The sequence below is a fragment of the Petaurus breviceps genome, unplaced genomic scaffold (assembly GCF_028583685.1).
Source record: "Petaurus breviceps papuanus isolate PSGF00001 unplaced genomic scaffold, PetGlider_PUasm1.0 76, whole genome shotgun sequence".
Classification (NCBI taxonomy): Eukaryota; Metazoa; Chordata; class Mammalia; order Diprotodontia; family Petauridae; genus Petaurus; species Petaurus breviceps.
In genome coordinates this window covers 55,229,300-55,250,178 of record NW_027186473.1, presented here as the reverse complement: position 1 = coordinate 55,250,178, position 20,879 = coordinate 55,229,300, and the positions used below count along the sequence as shown (strand labels likewise).

Genomic DNA, 20,879 nt, shown 5'->3' with positions numbered 1-20,879 from the left:
ATCCTTCTTTCTCCCTTTTTATGTTGTTTCTTGTCTAAAGTTTTATTTTTGACTTCTTCCTTTATCTGCTCTCACTTTTATAACCCTCCTTTTTTGTTTTCCCTCTTCCTTCCTACTTTCCTATTGATTAAGATAGATTTTTATATACAAATGAATGCGCCTACACATGTATGTTTGTGTGTGTGTATGTGTATTCTTCCTTCTTTGAACTAATTTAGATATGAATGAGGTTCAAGTGTTGCTTGTCTCCTTGTTCCCCTCTGCCCCGCCCCCACCTCCCCTCCATTTTCCCTTGCACAGTAAATATTTTCTTCTGTGCCTCTTTTATGTGAGATAATGTCCACCTTTCTTTCTTTCCTTTCTCCCTTCTTCCAAGGGCATCTTTTTTCACTCTGATCCATTTTCTTTTACATCGTCTCAACATAATCAACTCATTCCTCTTCCCTCTGACTATATAGAATACTTCTAAGTACCAAATTACACGTTACAAGTTTTATCTTCTTATATAGCAATGTAAACTGTTTGATCTTATTGAGTTCCTTATAATTTCTTTTTCCCTTGAGTCTTGTATTTGAGAGTCAAATTTTCTATTCAGCTCTGGTCTTTTAATACATAATGTTTGGAAGTCTATTTCACTAAATACCTTTTTTGTTTTTTTCCCTTGAAGTATTATACTCAGTTTTGCTGGTTAGGTGATTCTTGGTCATAATCCTGTCTCTTGAAATATCATATTCCAAGTTCTCTGCTTGTGGTAGCTGTTAAATCTTGTGTGTTTTAAACTCTGGCTCCATGGTATTTGCATGGTATCTTTCTAGCTGCTTGAATTATTTTCTTTTTAACATGGGAACTCAGGAATTTGACTCTCATATTCCAAAGAGTTTTCATTTTAGAATTTTTTCAGGTGGTCATTGGTTGATTTGTTCAATGTCTATATTGCCCTCTTGGTCTAGGATATTGGGGTAGTTTTCTTTGATGATTTTTTAAAATATGTGTTCTTTTTTTGATCATGGTTCTCAGATAATCCAATAATTCTTAAATTACCTCTCCAATTATTTCTCTTTGTTCTGTTTTCAAGGTCAGTTGTTTTTCCAATGAGACATTTCATATTTTTAAAATTGTTTACCTTTGTTTTATTGTTTAGATTTAGTAAATGCAAAAAGTGACCATCTTGATTTTAGCAATAAATGCTAATTTTGTGCCAAATAATTTGACCAGCAGTTCTGTATACTTAAAGAGACTAAAACCCTTTTTAATAAACCTAAATGTATTTGAGAGTATAGAATATATTCTGAGTTATTTTTCAAAACCAAGTTTGCCAAGTCCAATATACACAGATTTGGAATTATTTGCCTATAGGTTTGTCATTATTATCTCCTTCTATTAATTTGAATATTGTGAAATGATTCTATGTGAAAGTTGACAATTAACTATGAGAAATGGCTCCTTCAGTAGACAAGAACTGAGGAAACATTTGCATTTGATTTCCCATAGTTGTTTAAATTTTTTTGTTCTTTGTTCCATAACTTATAATTTGCTGAAACAGAGATTTTACTTTCAGAATAAAAATAATGGGAATGGCACATGATTTTTAAAAATACATTTAGTAGGAACAAAAATGTATATTGGGGAATGAGCACCTATTTACAGTACTTTTTGACTTGAGGTGCTCAGGTGGCTTTTACAACCATTTTTTTAATGTATTGTTAACATTGGCAGTCACCCTTATAATGATGTGACACCTACCACTCCCCAGTATGTTGAATAGCTAGCTACTCCTAGCATAAAAGAGTTTGATTTAATTGGCTGGAGTGCCTACTCATGTGTTAGGGATTGAAGTAAAACAGAATATATTTTGTCTTGTAGGTTTCCTTCTGAAAGTTACAAAAGCATATTTTAAGTGCTTTTGGAAGAGAAAGATTTATGTTTTAGAAATGATTATTAGGATTAAATATCTAAGTAATTTTATGTAAATACCGAATACATTAAAGATGGTATGGGAGTACTTTTGTTTTACAGTTACTCTACTGTCAGCAAAAGATGTGATTAAATAACTTGAATGTTGAAGACTTTAAGATTATGGTTAATGCCAGGTAATTAAAAGTAAGCACTGCTGTGGGAGAGCATTATATGTCAGCTGTTCTCTTTACCTCATTAGCTGGATTTTTTTTATGTTTATAGAGGCAAGTTCAATTAAAAATGGCTTCAACAAGGTCTTTTAGATATTTGACATGATATATTATAATGTAATTAAAATTAGTGCTTTATAAATACCTGTCTCTTAAAAACAAATAAGATATATTTCCTTAATTTGATAACGTTTTGCATCCATTTTGATACTTCTGGTTTACTGTACTCTAAATAAACCTAACCATCAAATTAGTCTTGGAATTTTGAACTCTGTTCACACTAAATTCTTATGGTATTGACTCTGTTCAGGTGTCACTGAAGCTTTTTTTTCTGAGATGTAATACAGATTTCTTCTATATGAAATTTCAAAAAATTCCGGGTTTGTTTGGTATCTCATGAAAAAAAATTCGTGTTATATTCAAGGATAACTTTTTTTAAAAGAAAAACTTAAATGTTTTCTTTTATATTTTTAAAAGTTATCATTCTTTTTTTATTGTTTCATCTAAAGAGTATGTTAAGAAGTGGGAAGAGTCCTGTATTTGTAGTCAGAGGGCTTAGGTTCAGATAATAGTATTGTACCTTATTTACCCAGTTCAGCCTGATAGAACTATTTACCTGTGGGCTTCAGATTCTTCATTTTTAAAATAAAGGCCATCCTAGCCATATCTAGCTGCTAAAGTAAATACCAGTTGGAGAAATGTAAGTTTAAATATTGGAAGCAATAAAATAAATTACTATATTTTTCTAAAATTATTATTCTAAAAGCTTCATGTGATTTGTAAGCATTCATTAGGTAAGAACGTTAGAAAGAAAAGTTAGAAGTAATAGGTCTCAATGTTAACTAACATTGAAATAACACCAGTTAACTATCTAGAGGCAGCTAGTTGGCATTATTATTATTATTATATTTGTATTATGGCATAAAAGTATAGGTTCTTAATATAGCTAGGATTTGAGGGAAAGGGGTTGACATGTGTATTTGTGACTTACTTGTTCATCTTTATTACAGGAGTGTCATTGTTGCACCAAAAAAACCTACTATTTCACCTTCTGCTACTACAAATGTGCCTGCCAATGCTGTTAGTGTGGTTTCTTCAGTTGACTCTAATCAGGCCTCAGACTTGGTGGGAGCATCTCCTGGTGAGTTAGTGGAAAAAAGAACTAATCAAAATGAGTATTAAGATGTTGGTGATTAAACTAACATTTCACCAACATCATTTAAGTTTTCTTTGATAATTATATTAGCTGCTTTTGTCTTCCTTTGTGCTGATTGTTGGCTAATTTTAAACTTTTTTTATTGTTACTATATTTAATAAGTAACAGGCAAAACTAATAAAATGTATAATAACATATTTTTTTCTAAAATGATTTTAATTAAGTACTGTTGAGTGATAGTTTTTTATTCTCTACTTGGTTTGGAGATGATTTCAGATTCAGTGGTTTGCTGGCAAAATGCTTTTGCTACTTTCTTTCTGTGTTATGTGCTCAGAGGTTTCACATATTGATATAACCATCTGTAAAGTACAATCTTTTATTCTTTGCACCAAGAAATATGTTTTTTGAGCTTCTGGTTTCTTTATTTTCCTTGTTGTGCCAATTTTCATGAATAGGAATAGAGAAGAGAAATTCTTAGCAGCATGCTGCTGGGACCATTTCTTATTCTGTCATCTCCTAACATGTTTCTTAAACTCCCATTTCTTAGACAGGTAGTAATGAATACCCTTTCCTTTCCCTTTAAAATTTTATTTATATATTTTTCTTTGATGCAGCTGGTATTTTAGAACAAACATGTGATCTCTTTTATAAAATATATTTTTATTCAAATGTTCACTTACTGATGAACAGAATTTAATGTGTTCCTAAACCTTGGCATATTGACCATTATGTTTGGTCAGGATTTTTTGCACTCTCCATGTTAACTTTATTCAAATGGTTGCCATCATTGTATATATTGTGTTTTTGCTTCTGCTTTGTTCATTCTGTATTACTTTCTATGAGCCTTCTCATGTTTCTTTAAATTGTTCATAATTACCATTCAACATAACAGTATTGCATTACATTCGTAATTTGTTTACCTATTCCCTACTTGCTGGGTACAGTGGATTTGGAGTACTGGTTTTAGAATCATGTTCTGATTTAAATGTGGCTTCAGGCGCACTACAGTTGTGGGATCTTGGGCAAATCTCTTATTTTCTTAATTTGTCTCAGTTTCTTAATTTGTAAAATGGGGATAATTATAGCATCTACCTCCTACGGTTGTTGTGTAGATGAGATAATATTTGTAAAGTACTTTGCAAACTTTAAAGCACTAGCTATTACCATTATTTTCACATTTTTATTTTTAGAAATTATTCTGTGAACTTTTTTTTGTACATATTTAAGGTTTCTTGTTGATTGTAACTTCTTTGGGCTCTAGTCCCGACCTTGGAATCTCTGGGCTAATGGGCATAAATATCTTACTTTTCCTGAAAACTCAAATTTCTTTTTAGAAACATTGATATAATTCATAGTTCCACAAGCAGTAAATTGGCATGCCTTAGCTCCTATAACCCCTCAAACAGTGAATTTTAATTTTTTTTAGCGGCGCTGGTAGCTTGATAAGTATGAAGTGATATCCTAGGGTTCTCTGATTTTATCTAGCTTATTTGTGGTTTTGGATGTTGATTATATGTGTGTGTGTGTGTGTGTGTGTGTGTGTGTGTGTGTAAAAATCAGATTAAATTGAAAGTTATACATTTTTCACAGTTTTGTTTAGGGGAAGAATTGATAAGTAAATACTGGCTATCAAAAATCATCTAAAAGAGTCAGTCTGTATTGTATAAAATTGAAAAAAAATATTTGTAAATAAAATAAGTGTAGCCAGAATCAGAAGTGTACATAGAAATTAATTGGTTCATTCCTTCATCTTCAAAATTATAATTGAGACTTAGTGATAATATATTTTATCAGAAAGCAGTGTTATTTCTTGTTATCTCAGCATTTTTCAGTATCCTCTTTTGAACTTGAATAATACTTTGGAGGAATTTTAGGATGCCAGAATGTGAAAATATAAGATAACCAAAAGATCATCTAGTCTTCACAAGTTTCATAGATGAGAAAATCAAGTGCTGAGAAGCTAATTTACCCATACGATTTAATGCTGTACTTGCAATATATTTATTTGTAAATATGTTTTACGTTCCCCACTTCCAAAAATTTTTACATTCAGCATATCACTCTACTCCAAAAATAATCATTAGCAATTTGGAACAAAATGCATAGTAGTTTTTTCTAGTGGAGGAGTCCTGAGCAGTCAGTAAATATTATGATTAGCTGTAAGAAACCAGAATCAATTTTAGCTTTTCCTTTTTCTATACTTAGTGAGAGGTTATAGGGCAGAGGAAACAAAAATTCCTTTAATTTTACTCTCCTTACTGTTCATAGTTTCTTAAACTCTCATTTTCCATGGTCAACTGATGCTTTCAGGTAAGATAAGTGTTATTTATTTATATATATATGTGTTTGTGTGTGTATATATATATTTTTTTTTTTCTTCCCATTTATTAGCAAGCTTGCTGTCTAGGAATAAATGAATATGCTCGCTGTCCTTATGTCCCCCTCTCATTGGTCAAGAGGCAAATGCTACTAATAGCTATAAAACTGTCGTTTTGTGTTCATTTTAATTTAGTAATAGTATATGCCTCACTGACTTCCTAGAGCAAATGTTATAACTTCACTGGTTTGCTGTACACTGAGTAAAATATTTTTCTCTTGTTCTAAATTTACTGCCCTTTAATTTCATTTTATGGGACAGAGTAAATAGGATCTTCCAATTGCTTTTAACTGTACTCTTCATAATTTAAGCTGCTCTGTCTTTCTGAAGAGTGAGACCAAGTTACTAAGAGGGACTTTGATAGCTTAGGAATATGGGTTATACTTTTGATATAAACCTGCATTAATGAATTTTTTCCTAACAGCATATTTTATGTCTTAAATATTTTCAATCTCAAATAAATGCACTATAAAATTAAATGTAAGAATATGGAGGTTTATCTTTAAAAAAAAAAAAGACCCATTCATCTCTGAGAATTTTAATTAGATAAATTTGAGCATCTCCTTTGTGAACAACGTGCTAGCTTTTGGAATGCAAACATCATTAAGATATAGTACTTCCCCCTAGGGAGCTGACAGCTTGTTTGGGAGCTGGGAAGGTAAAGCATATATACAAATAAATACATTGCAAATACACCATTAAATTATATGGGTAAATTAGCTTCTTGGGCCTTCAGTTTGCTTATCTATAAAACTTATGAAGACTTGATGATCTTTTTGTTATCGTTTATTTTCACATTCTGGCATCCTAAAATTCCTATGAAATATGCAAGTTTAAAAGAGAATTTTGAAAGGAAGCAACATTCAGACTTCAAAGTGACATCATGCAAGGTGTTTTATTTTTTCAGCACCCCCTTGTCCCAACCTTGCCCTAAGCATCCAGCCCCAAGCATACAGCTAGCCTCTGTGTGTGTAAGGGAAGGGAATGTTGTCATCTGGACCTCAGTAGGTACTTGGGAATGTGGTTGGGGAACCCTGGCAGGCAGAATAAGAGTTCACCTGATATCAGTAAAGAGGAGGCCTGGGAGGGGTCAAACTGGGGGAAAAAAAGAAGAAAGATAAATCATAACTAGTCATTAGAAGAGCAAACAATAGACATAATAGACCATTTTCATTATAAAATATAAAAGCCTTTTTCACAAGGAAAACCTTTTTCTTTTTTTAAAGCAATCGGGGTAAAGTAACTTGCTCAAGGTTACACTGCCAGTTATTTCTGGGTGCTAAGTATCTGAGCCCGGATTTGAACCCCAGGTCATCCCAACACTGGAGCCGGTGCTCTTACTCGCTGAGCCACCTGGCCGCCCCTAGGAAAACCTTTTCAATAAGCATAAGAAAAGACAATCACATATGAGGGAAACCTCTTTATATGACATCTGATAAGAGTCTAATATCCAAAATATGTAGGCAATTTATTTAGATATAGAAATTTAAGAGCTGTTCCTCAAAAGCTGGGTTTTCAAAGAATATGGACAGTTCTCAAATACAAAAGTAGAATCTTTCAACAGTCATATGAAAAATGTTACAAGTTAGTAGTAATAAGAAAATTGCAATTGAAAAAAATATTTGGGCTTCATTTTATGCCAGCATATTGAAAAGGTGATAAAAGGTGGAAATAGTCAATGTTGGGGGAAAGTAGCTATATTAGTAAATTTTTTCTGGAACCTGTAATTTGTCTGATAATTCTTATAAAAATGCTTTTTGGTTTTATATTTCCTAGTGTAATAATGCTCAGCTTTATTTAGCCATGAATATAAAATATTCTTTTTCTATATCCATTTAAGGGATCCTTCCCCTATTCTCTCATTCCCAAAAGTCTAAACACCTTCTGTACCCCCCCCTTTTATGTAATCAGAGGGACAGAGGCTACTGATGAGACATAAGTACCAGGCAGAGTAATCTTGCAGCATAGTAAGGTTTCCAAATGATGAATTCTTCTTCTGAGCAAAATGGTTTCTTGAGCCAATCATAATGATATGACCTCAAGACTCCTTTATTTTCTTCTCTCAAAGTACTCTGAGCTTGAGTTAGAGTTTTTTTTTTTCTTCCTGGCATTCCATACATTGACTCATATTGAACTTGTAGTTAGAAAAAATTCATAGATCTTTTCATAGAAACTATTGCTTTTTTCTCATCTTGTAATTGTGACTTTGATTATTGCAGCCATACTGGTATAATGGATAGATTACAGGTTCAAATTCTAGCTCTCACATTTAATAGTTATGTGACTGTGAACAAGTTACTAAGCTTTTCTGAGTTTCATTCTTCTCATCTAAAAATAAGGATAATAATACCTGTAGTATCTGCCTCATAGTGATGGGGTGCTTAGGATCTATATTTGTAACAGTCTGTAAAACCAGTTTGTGAAATCCCCACCCCCCCAATCCCCACCCCCCCACCCCCAGCTTCAGAGCATTAACTCTGCCTAGCAACAACTCATGAATTGTTTATCTCAGCTTGGAACAGTAACAAGCTACACCTATCAATCCTTCACAAAAGTATCGGTAAACATTTCAGCTTAGGCAACTATTATCTCCCCTTGTATAGTGTCCCACTGCCCTCATGAATCCTTCAGTACCCTATCTCTAGTTTGACTCCTTGGCTGCCTCAATGAATCCTTCAGGACCCTATCTATGGGTTATCTCCTTAAGAGCCTTGGTTCCCAGACATCAATCCTGTCAAACATGACACTGATAAGTGGCAGACTGCAACAGCCTTCAGTCACTTCTCAGTCAGCCCTTGACCGCTAGCTGACTAAGTGACTTTTTAAAGCCTAAAACCACACCTCCAGGTAGCCCCCCCTTGGGCTTTTTTCCCAGTGAATCATGGGCAATAAGCCTGTGCAGTTACATTAAAAATGCATGTTCCTTTAAACACTGGCCCCACCTTAACTCCTCCCTAATCCCACCCTTAATCACCTAGTTAGCATAATTGTCGTGGGTTCTACTATGGATCATTTTATAAAAATCTTAATTCAACCCCTTTAAGGTTGCAGGTCCCCTAAAGGACTCTTGCCTTCTGTACAGCTGAACAATAAACTTTCAGGTCCCGTAAGGACCCTTGCCTGCTACAAAGCATACAATAAACTTTTACAACTCTGACTCCAAGTTGGCTTGGGCTGGATTCTTTCAAGACTGAATCGCAGGCTTTCTGGTCTTAGAAAAAGATCAGAGTTCCTGCTGAACCTATTGTGAGCCATCCTTCATCAGTAGTATCATTGTTCTGTTTATGTGAGACTATATGCTAGCCATATCTACCTGTATTGTTCTGTGTATTCAGGCTGTCCAAAATGAAATTCATTATCTTTTCCCCTTAACCTGTGTTTCCTTCAAACTTCCCAGTTTCTTTTGGGGATTCAGCAGGTCACAAATCTTGAAGTTAGTCCTGACTTCTTTGGCTCCCTCCTCCCCTCCATATCCAATTAGTCGCTATTTCTTTTTGAGTCTGTCACTTTGTTTCTAAACTTTATCCCTTGTCATTTAGAAGGTCTTCATTTCATCTCCCTTGAACTATTGTAACACCTTCCCAATTGATCTCTCTTTTTTATTCTTTTTTATTCCTTTCCCTTTTTTAGCTTCTGTTTGCTGCATTCTAATTTTGAAGGAATTATTTTCTTCAGTGAACTTTTGGACTTCCTTTTCCATTTGGCCAATTCTTATTTTTAAGGCATTCTTCTCATTGGCTTTTCTTGGACCTTTTTGGCCATTTGGATTAGTCTGGCTTTTCATTTGGGGGGGGGGTTCTTTTTTTTGAAGGGGGGGAAGGGCAGTTGGGGTTAAGTGACTTGCCTGAGGTCACACAACTAGTTAAATGTTAAGTGTCTGAGGGTGGATTTGAACTTAAGTTCTCCTGACTCCCTGGCTGGTGCTGTATTCACTGCCCCACCTAGTGCCCCGAAGTCTAGTTTTTAAGGTGTTATATTTTTCAGTATTTTTTGGGGGGGAGGTCTCCTTTTAGCAAGCTTATTGACTCCTTTTTCATGATTTTCTTGCATCACTCTCATTTCTCTTCCCAATTTTTCCTCTGCTTCTTTTACTTGATTTTCAGAATTCTTTTTGAGCTCCTCCATGGCCTGTGACCAATTTGTATTGGAGATTTTTGATTTAGGAGCTTTGACTTTGTTGTGTTCTTCTGGTTGTATGCTTTGATCTTCTTAGTCACCAAAGTAAGATTCTACAGTCTGCTTTATCTATGCTGTTTACTCATCTTCCCCACCAAATACTTGACTTTCAAAGTTCCTATCAAGGCAACACTCTGTTTCCAGTGGAGCCGAGGGTAGGGGGTGGGGGTATTGTCCTAGGCTTCTGGGGTTTTGTATAAGCTGCTGGATCCCCCACTGTCTGTGGGCCCAGAGCTCCGGAAGCAACCACTGCTGCCACTGCCACCTCAGGACTGGGCTGGACCATGTACTCCTTTTTCACCCAGATCCCACAGAGTTTCCCCACTAACTTCCATGCTCTTCTCCGTGGTTTTGTGTTGAGAAGTGTGGAAATTGCCCCAGCTGCCAGTGATTCAGTCCCCTGAGACCTGCTTCAACCTCATTTGCACCTGGCACACCCCATGCCAGACTGTGTTCCTTTCCCAGCCTGGCATAATATGCCCTTCCTGTCGACTTTCTAGGCTGTGTTAGATTGGAGATGTGTTTTCATTTTGTGGGTTCTGCAGCTCTAGAATTTTAGATTCATTTTTACAGGTATTTGGAGGGGTTTGGGGATGAGCTCCAGCAAGTCTCTGCTTTTACTCTACCATCTTAGCTCTGCCCCTATTTCCTTCCCCGTTCAATGATCTTTTTGATACCTGTCAAAATAGTATTGCTAGGATAAAAAGGTTTGATCATGTTACTCTTCAATACATAGCATAGAGCCTTGCACAAAGTAAGTGATTACTTAATATTTTTTAATTAAATTGGCCTAATTTAATTAAAATGGCCTTTTCCCCATCAAAATTCTAGATGAAGTTATCCACATTCTTTTTCTTTCTTTAATACCCTCTTATTCTGTATATTCGTTGCAATTTACTTTCTATTGTATTAATAAGCTATTCTATATAAGATCACCTGAAAGTGATGACTAAATTCATAGATTCAATGGTTACTTCTTAGTTTTCAGCTTTCTGGAATTTCTACAGCATTTGAACAATTCATCTTTGTCTTCAATAATGTTTTTCCTTTCTCTGATTATTCCATTTTGATAACCTGAGGTTTTTTTTCCCCTTTATGTCATGTTTGTCCTCTTAAGACTTTGTACCTTCTATCTTACAGACTTTTCTTCTTTCACATTTCATTCACTCTTATTATTTGAAGTATAATTTCTCCTGTATAACTCTGTATATGAAGTCCAGTCTCAAATTTCCAAATGTATATTGAACCTCTTTAATTTCAGCTTTCCACCACACTTATCTTTCTTTCCCTTTCCAAAGTTGATCTCAACCTTCCCTCCAAGAATGTACTTCTCCTCTTAACTTCTGTGTTTGTGCTGATGGCACCACCATTTTCCTATCACCATCCAGGCACAAAATATTGAGTTAATGTTTGAATAATTTTTTATCTCCATTTTGAGCCAGTCCACTGCTGTGTCCTATTTTCCTCCAGTCTCTCTTTGTCTCTGTCTGTCCATCCGTCTGTCTGTTTCATTAGTATCTGGGAATTAAAAACAAATTCTTATCAAGGAGAATCTTATTACTTTCTACTAAACTAGGATCCTCAGCTGTAAGTGCATATTAAACATTTGTTGAACTGAGTTAAAATTACTTTTAAACTTCTTCAAAGTGTCCTTGCCACTTTATTTGACATTAATATATTGATTCAGAAATAAATAAAAAAGATTCTCTTCCTTTTAGGAGCTTATAATCTAGTAGTGGAAGTAAGCAAAATGTGGCAAGTGTTACAAAGAAAATATTGTAGAAGTTATGAGAAAGGAAATGTTTCAAGTTGGCGACTGGTTTTTAATAGCAAGTGTAATGAATTTTCTTCATATTAAGATTTGGTTACTCTTTTCAAACAACTACTGTAATATAGTTGGAACTATCCAAGTGAAGTTATAGTATATGGAATGCTGGACTTATTGTTAGGAAGACTTGAATTCAGATTTTCCCCTCTTATACTTCCTATCTGTGTAACCCTGGACAAGCCAACTTAATTTCTCTTAATTTCAGCTTTCTCATCTGTAAAGTGGGGATAATTATAGCACTTACATCATAAAGTTGTTGTTATGACCAAACAAAATACTATATGTAATATGCTTTGTAAATGTCAAAAGTGCTATATAAATGGTAGCCATTATTATTACTAGGGATAGTAGGGATTACTAGGGATAAAGACTGGACCCTTGGTTGTGGAAATTTCTACTTCTGTTGAAAGTTGGCAGCTTCTTTCAAGTTTATGGTGTTAGAAGTTTCCCTAGAACTCTGAGAAGTTGAGTGATTGGCAAGATTTGTGTATGCCTTGAACATAGGTCTTCCTGAATTAGAGACAGGTTCTTTACTTACCATGTTGCCTCTTCTGTTATTATTATTGTCATTTTTATTATTATCATCATTGTCATCATTACTATTACTATTTTTTATTTGCAGTGTAGTTTTCCTTAATACTATGTTGTAGGAGAGCTAGTGTCAATTTTTTATTGCCATGTTACAGATGAGGAAACTAAGACTCAGATTTTAGATTACTTAAGCCCATACCTGAATGTACTCCATCTTTAACTTTACCTCACAGAATCGCTTTTTTTCTTTAAAACTTGGTTCAAGTACCACTTTCTACATGAAGCCTTTCCTGATACCGCCACTTGCTGGCAACTTGTCTTCCTAAATTATCTTGTATTTAGTTTGTGTGTGTCTGTGTGAATGTTATGTGTGTGCATTTGTATATGTATAAATATACTTACATAATACATATCTTTTCTCCCATGATGAAATTTTCACTCCTTGAAGGTTAGGGCTTTTTCATTTTTGTATTTATATCCTCAGTTCCTAGCACAACTACTATCAAATAGTTAGCACTTAGTTACTTAATTTGGCTGTGATTACAATCCTGTTAAGGGCCTCAAGAGGGATTTGAAATTGGGTCTCTTGTGTGGAGTTGCTTCTAATTACATTGTTCTTCAGTTATATCATGTGGTTGGCATTTTATCCATTCATAAATCATAAATCTTGCTGTCTGCTTATTTTCAAAATTTAGTATTCCAAAATGAATGTTTGGTTACAAGGGGGAATTGACCAAGTTCTACTTTATTTCTTGTTATATCATTGTTAAGCAAAAAGATGTTTTTATTTTATTTTTGAAAATAATTACTTTTGGTTTTATGTCCAACTTATTATGCATTAATGGTTACAAATTTACTTGTTTTGCATGTAATAACATTAAAAATTTAGAAATACATTTTTATTTGTTTTTCTGCCTGTATTTGATCTATTGCCAATGTAAATGATTAACTTTTCCTTCCTTCATCTTTTGCTCCATGGTTTCTGAGTGGTAGTTGAAAAAGAATGTTAATATATGAAGATACATTATTTGGGAATTAGAAATTAGAATTAATTTTAATGATATTTTTTGTTTAGGTCGTGCATTTGGGTACTTGGAGACCTTGAATAAACAATGTTTCTGTGAAAGGGTGCTAGACATATGATCTATTTGCATTTTCTTTTATGTTCTTGTGAATACCTATAAAACTGTTGGTTTGAAGGAGCCATTTTATCAGCGAAAGGATAAGGACAAGATTAATTTTTCTGGTTCCACGTGTTTGAACTAGCCTTTTTAGTTGCATAAAGATCAGTTAACATTTTTCTTTAGAAAATTTTAAATTATTTAAAAATTATTTTTGTAATGAATTTATGCAGATTTTAAAAAATCTAAATTGTAAAAATGTATAACTAATTAAAAACTCCATGCATGCTTCAGTATTTTAAGTTGTACATAGCCAAGTAAGTATACATTCAAGTTGTTTATGTGTGTTATTCTTGTGTTCTTTTCAAGAAAAATTTCAATTAGACCTTCCTTAATTTTAGAGCATTTTCTTATAAATTTATTGTCATATCTAAAACAGGATACAATTTTAGATGGAATATATTGAGAAATCCATTTATTTTTTTATATTCATCTGTTGTTTTCTGATTCATTATTGCTTTCAGATACTTAGGCTTAATATTTATGTAGAATGCTAACTAAAATGTCAGTCTTTCATTATGAAAATGGGTAGTTGTTTCTACTCATTCAGATAAATGTTTATCACAGATCATGTATCATTGTTCTTGATCTCATTTGGTGATGGTAGTAAATCTGCCATTGAAGAATGGGAGTGCATGGAGATGAGGATAATGATGATAGTTGTTTTTTTGTCATGTAGTTTTTAAGAATATGCACATGTTTTACTTCAACAGTTCTATGTGGTATGTAATGCAAGTGTAGCTCTCCTCTTTTTAAAGATGAGAAAACTGAGGCTCAAAGTGATCGCATAATTTGCTCATGATCAAATGGCTTGTCTTGTGTCTGAAGCAGGATTCAAACTCAGCTCTTTTTTTTTTTTTGCCTTTTTGGAGGGCAGTTGGGGTTAAGTAATTTGCCCAAGGTTACATGGCTAGTTTTTGTGTGTGTGTGTGTGTGTGTGTGTGTGCGTGTGTGTGGGTGTTAAGTGTCTAAGTCCCGAACTGAACTGGGGTCCTCCTGACTTTGGGGCCAGCGCTTTTACTCACTGAGCCACCTAGCCACCCCCCAAACTCAGGTCTTAATCCAGCTTGAACTTGCTATTAAATACATACTTTTTCTTTTTTATATTACTATTACATCTAAAAATAATATATATACCCAATTCTTATTTCCTAACCAACTCCCATATCCACACTCCTGCTCAGCTCATCAGCTTCCTCCAATCTCAAGACATTGTCGTGTTGTATGTTGAGGCAAGGGGCTAGGTTAGAATCTCAGATCTATCACTTGGCCATTTTTGTGACTTTGGATTGTCTTGAGTCAGGACAGTCTCTCATTTTCCTTTGTCATGTGATGGAGATTTGGAAGCTGAGGATCTGGCAAGACCAGCCAGTTACCACCTGTGTGATCTTGGGAAAGTTACAACCTTTCTGGTTCTGTTTTTTCTTTCATAAAATGTGGAGGTTGACTCTCCAAGGTCCTATCCATTTCTAGATCTGTAATCCTAGTAACTAGTCCACTTCTGTAGTCTTGAAATCTGAAACTACTTCATCTGATATGAATGCCCTGCTCTGTAGTTTTGCCATTTATCTCATTCCTCTTAGATTCTTTATCATCACTCTGACTTTTAATTGCTCCCCTTTTAAATCCTTTCCAAATCTATTCTTTCTTTCTCATCAGTTTTGAAGTTTTGATCTCAGAGATGACAAGTTCAACCATTTATTCTCTTTGAATCTTTTAATTTTTTTTAGGTTTTCAGTTTTGTTTTATTTTCAGTTTCAAATTCTCTCCCTACTTCTGTTTATGTCATGCAATTTTATATATGTATGTACTACAAATTCATGTTATCCAATATTGCCCATACCATCACTGTAGCCCTGCAATCCTTTTAGTCTCCTTTGTTTTACTTTGCTTTCCTTCAAAATTACTCCTTTATCTTCAGCCCTCCTCTACTTTGCGCTCTCTCTTAGAGAACTTCATCTTATACTTTACTGAGAAAAGACACAGATATAAATGTGTTTTTCTTCTGCTCGAAGTAGTTATTTTGACCATCCCTTTTAGTCTTGTTTAGAAGACTAAACCTGTTCTATATTCTGAGACACTAAGCCTGTTTTCTGACTAATCTAGAAATTAATATTCCTCTGTTCCTACAAGCAGACTGGCCTCCATCACCAGGAAGGGCTCTTTTCTTATTGCTGTCTCTTAACAGTGCTCCAGCCTAGACTCTGGAGATACAAAGTCCTTACCATCAAATAACCTACTTCTGTAGTGAGGTAATACAACATGTTCACAAATAAATATAGTTTAAAAATTGAATTGGGGAGGGGAAGAGGAAGCAGTAAAACTCTAGGAATTAGAGAAGACTCCCTGGAAGAAGTAGCATGTGGACTGATCTTCTGGAAATGAGGAGGGAATGTTTTCCCAGAATAGGGATTATTTGTTATTTTCAGTTATGACACCTTCTCTGTGAAACCTTCCCTCCCTCCTCAGTTATTTGTATATTCTACTTTTTGATTATTCTTCATTAGGCTAGAATTGCTCTGAGGGACAGAGAAAGTATAAATTTTGTTTTTGGATCTATAGTTAAAAACAACTAATAGATTATAAATAAATATTGCTTGATGACTAAAATTATTATTATTATTTTTTAAAGTAATTGGGGTTAAGTAACTTGCTCAAGGTTACATGGCCAGGTGTTTCTGTGTGGGTGCTAAGTGTCTGAGCCCGAATTCGATCCCCAGGTCATCCTGACACTGGGGCCGGTGCTCTTATTCGCTGTGCTACCTGGCCGTCCCTAAAATTATTTTTTATAGTATTTTATAAAGGTAAAGTTATTTTTATGTTCTTTATTTTATTATGTCCTTGTGATTTTCAGAATTATAAAGGATGTTCTTATACAAGGTGTTAATAAAACTCTTAGTGCAGTTTTAAGCTATTTAAGCTTAATATACTCTTTCCTTCGCTCTGGGATCTCTTGCCCTCATGTCCTGGACAATCTATCAGTGCTGTGCCAAAAAACTGAGCCACTTCCATTTGAATTGTCTTAGGAAGATTCTGAAGATTACCTGCCAAGGTAAGGTACAGGACACTGAGATCCTTTCTCAAGATGAACTTCCAAACTTTCAAACTCTGTTACAGAGAGCACAGTTCCAATGAACTGGAAACATAGCCCAAATGCCAAATGTATACTTACCTAAAATGTTTTACAGAGAATTTGTATGCAAGGTAATCACTCACATGGTGGTCAGAAGAAGTGGTACAAAGACACTTTCAAGGTCTCTTTGAAGAACTTTAATATAAGTTGTGAGATATGGGAGATACTGGCAAAGGACTGCCCAGCATGGCATTCCTGAATCAAAAAACATTCTGTGCTCTATGAGCAAAGCATAATTGCAGAAGCACAAAGGAAATGTGAGCTGTAAAAGCCCAGAGACATCTCTATCCCAAATGTTCTGACATGGTGGTGCCTTTGAACTCGTATTGGAGTGATCAGTTATAGCCAAACACATCGTACCTTCCCCCTAAAATCATGGTATCATTAGCTTTTGAAGATGGAGGATGAACAACAATTCTTTCCTCCATTCTCAGATCTCCTGCCACCATATTCTGTCACTTTCCAGTCTATGCCAAGCATCACCTCAGGCCACAATCTTCTGAACCATAAGCTATTAAAGCTTAAAACTGCACTGTGAGTTTTGGGACACCTTTTATATCTTTTAGCTTTTGTATATCTCACTTGTGACTCCAAGAAACTCTAACATGTACAGTGGCTACACCCTGGTAAAGTTGTCTCAACAGCAAGGCTAAACTAGCTCTAGAGGAACCTACAGATCTCAAACTTGTCAGCAAGTTGGGGGGATGTCTATCCCCATCATGTGAAGACTTCCTCCAGGAGAATGAGCAGATGAGAGGAGTTTGTTCCAAAGGCCATGATGGTGGCTGAAGCAGGCACTGTGGAACACTTAGAGCTTGGTCATCAAAAAAACCAAAGTCATCCACTGCATCCTGGGATATCACCAGTTGTCCTGACTTTTGACTGCCACTGGACTTTGATGACTCTGTAATAGAGAGAACAAGGTGGATGACTTAGCCCTACTGTCTCACTTAAATCCAATTCATGTAGAAGTCAAGCCATCACCCTATGATGTCACTGGTCCTCTTCAAAAAAAAGGATGAACAACAGTCTGTCTGTCTATCTATCTATCTGTCTGTCTGTCTGTCTATCTATCTGTCCCATTCATATATATGATATGGTATATACCTACATAATTATACACATACTACACATGCATAATTGGTGATTTTATGTGTGTGTGGTATGTGTATACAGCGTGTCCCAAAGACAGTGCAGTTGTAAACTGTACATACATACACACATATTTAATTCAGTAATTTACCATTGATTAAATGACTACAACATGCAAGGTGCTGAAATGAAACAGTTCTTGTCTTCATTGAAATTGCCATTTAATGGTTGGGTGACAACATGTAAATAGATAAGCACAAAATATATACACTGTAATGTATTGTAATTAAGAAAATATTAAGTTGAAAAATTAAATTAGTAAGCAATTTTTTCCCTCTTCTCCCTATCCCTATGGGAGAAAAAAAATCCTTTCTAGTAGATAGGCAAAATAAATTCCCACATGTGCCATTTTTACAAATGTGATAAATTTTATTCTGAATCTTGAGTTCCTCACCTTTCTGTCAGAAGGTAGGGAACACATGTCATTGTCAGTTCTCTATAAAAGTTTTGGAGCATTTTTTCATATGGGTACAGTTATGTATGACTTTAACTTTGAATTTTTCATCTGTTGATTATCTGCAGTTTATCCTACACATAAATTTTTCATGAATAATTGATTGCATGTTGTCTCTCCCTGTCAGACCCCTCCCTCCATGAACTCCTTTAAAACAGGGCTTGTCTTTTGACTTTTTTCCCACATCCCCACCTCTTACACAGTCCCTGGCATTATAGAAAGTGTTTATTGACTAATAAGTGTTTATTGACTGACTGGTTGACTTCCTATGAAAACCATCTGTTTATATGTTTTGTTCATTTGTTAATTGCAAACTTAGACTAAGTTCCTTATATATCTTGGAAATAAAGCTTGTATCACAGAAATTCACTTCAAAGATTCACCGCCCCCCCTTTGCCTGCAGATTGCTTTTGTTTGTATAAAACCTTTAAAATTCTATGTAACTAAAATTATTCGTTTTATCTCTTGTAATCTTTTCTATTCCTTTTTGGTGAGAGATTTTGTAAGACAGAGATGAAAAGGGGATGCATTCTATACCTTCTCTTTTTACAGATGATGAGCTGAGTCCTAAGTAGGTTGAGTGAATTACCTGTTCATGCATGTAGTAAGTCCTGTCTACATAGAAATAATTGAATTCCCTTGTAAAATGATGTGATCAGAAGTTTAAAGAATGTAAAGATGTAAGGGAGATAGGCTCAGAAAAGAACCATGAATATTGTAGTGGTATAAATTGAAGTAGAATATTCAATTGTTATATGTTGTTCTGTCCTTTCAGTTGTGTCTGACTCTTCATGACCCCAAGTGCTATGCTGTTTATACTTTTGAAATTTTATGGTGTGAATGATTTTTAAAATTTCTTCAACCATTCCTCATCTGATGTGCTTCTAGGTATTCAGCTGACAGTCTTCTGCTCCCTTTGCAGCTTTTCCACATCCCTTAAATATGATCCTCAAAGCGAAGAACTCTACATAAATGTTTTCCTCTCATTAAACCAAAAAAACAAAAATTTTCAAAGGCATTTAATTATTTTTGTATCAGCTTATTTATAAACATAATTAAATCCCATTTTTATGAATAAATAAAAGAAAAAGCATTTATTAATGTGCTTACTATGTGCAAAACACTGTGAATGCAAATAGAAAAGTAAAAGACAGTCTCTCCTTACAAGGAAATCACTTTCTAATAGGGGAGATAACACATATAGAAGGTTTAAACTATGAGTAAACAGAAAGATCCCATGGTCCTTAATGTCCAGCAGCACAGCAGATGGTAATGTATCTTCTTAAATGTTATTTCCACTGATGAATTCAGTGTTGAACCATTTAATGGAATCATATCAAGGGCTTTGATGATGAGATCCTCTCTACGGTAGATTTGGCTGGAGCAGATGTAATTGCCAGACCTCTCTTCCACCAGAGTTGGTTCCCAGGATAATAGCTAATGCCTTGGCTAGAAGCAGGATGGATAGTCTGTAGGATATTGCTACTTTCAGGGCTCTTACATATCACTTGTTGGCAATTGGTCAGCAGTTTATTGTATTTAGGAATGTGAGTGCCTTCCTCAATATGATGATATCATATGATATCTGGAATCAGGATCAGTGGTTTTGGGGTGATGTAATGGACTCTGCTGTCCTCAAGGCTCTTATATTCAGGGCTGTCTCTGGGTATGAGGAGAGGTTGTGGTTCAGATGTGGGTGATAATTTGACTTGCCTGAAACATACTACTACTGCCTATCTTTCCCTTAGGATTTGTTGCTTCTTCAGCTATTATGTAGTAATTGTTTAATTGTTGTAATTATGTGATTGTATCTCCTTGCAATTTTTATTCTCAACTCTTTTAATATATTTATAAACTTTTATAAATATATTAATATATATTTTTATTTATAAATCATGCCTTTACATACATGTCTTTTCTCCAGAACTTTTCTATTTATAGAAAAGAGGAGATGTAATTCCATCACAAGACATTTTCATTGATGGTCCTCTATACTTGGAATTCTTTCCCTCTTCATCTTTGCCTACTGGCTTCTATGACTTCCTTCAATTTCTAGCTAAGATCTGATCCTCTACATGAAGCTTTTCCCAAACCCCCTTAATCCTAATGTCTTCGCTCTATTGATTATCTTCAGTTTATCTTGCGTATAGCTTGTTGGTATAGGGTGGTTTCACATCCCCCATTAGACTGTGGTTAAGGTCTGTCTTTTGCCTTTCTTTGAATCCTTTTATAGTAGGCACTTAATATATGATTATTGACTATTTTATGGAGAAATATGTAGGATGCATAACTATTTTTCTTGAATTCTTATGCAGTTTGTATTTCATGTCACAATTTACATTTGGTTTTAGTCACATTTTTGTGATTTATTTATTCATTATAAGCTTAAGTCCTCTCTGTCTTTCTCCTTTTTTCTCCTCCATTCTCCTCTATTCTCCTCTGTTCTTCTCTTCCCTCTTTCTCTTTCCTCCTCTTCCCTCTTCCTTCCTGTCTTCCTTTTTCCCTCCTCTCACCTTCCTCTTCCATCTTCCTCCTTCCTCCCTTCTCCCTCCTCTCTCCTTTCTCTTTATCCTTGTCCATTGTATATAATTCTCTCAGTGATTCTGTCTTTGAGTTATGAATAACCCTGTGTCCCCAGAAATAAAGTAGAGTGCAAAACAGAAGAAAATATAGCAGTTCATAAGTAGACTGCACCATTTTGGGAAAAGCAGATTGGGGGAGAGAGAGAGAGAGAGAGAGAGAGAGAGAGAGAGAGAGAGAGAGAG

At 34.8% G+C, this 20,879-nt stretch overlaps 1 protein-coding gene across 2 annotated transcripts in view; it reads left to right on the top strand.

Moving 5' to 3' along the window:
• Positions 1 to 20,879, top strand: part of LRBA (LPS responsive beige-like anchor protein) — a 737,508-nt gene that overhangs the window by 119,440 nt on the left and 597,189 nt on the right. For both annotated transcript variants that reach the window (XM_069105500.1, XM_069105498.1), the window contains exon 18: positions 3,137 to 3,267. In XM_069105500.1, the coding sequence (XP_068961601.1) occupies positions 3,137 to 3,267 (131 nt within the window). The remainder of the gene's footprint in view (positions 1 to 3,136; positions 3,268 to 20,879) is intronic.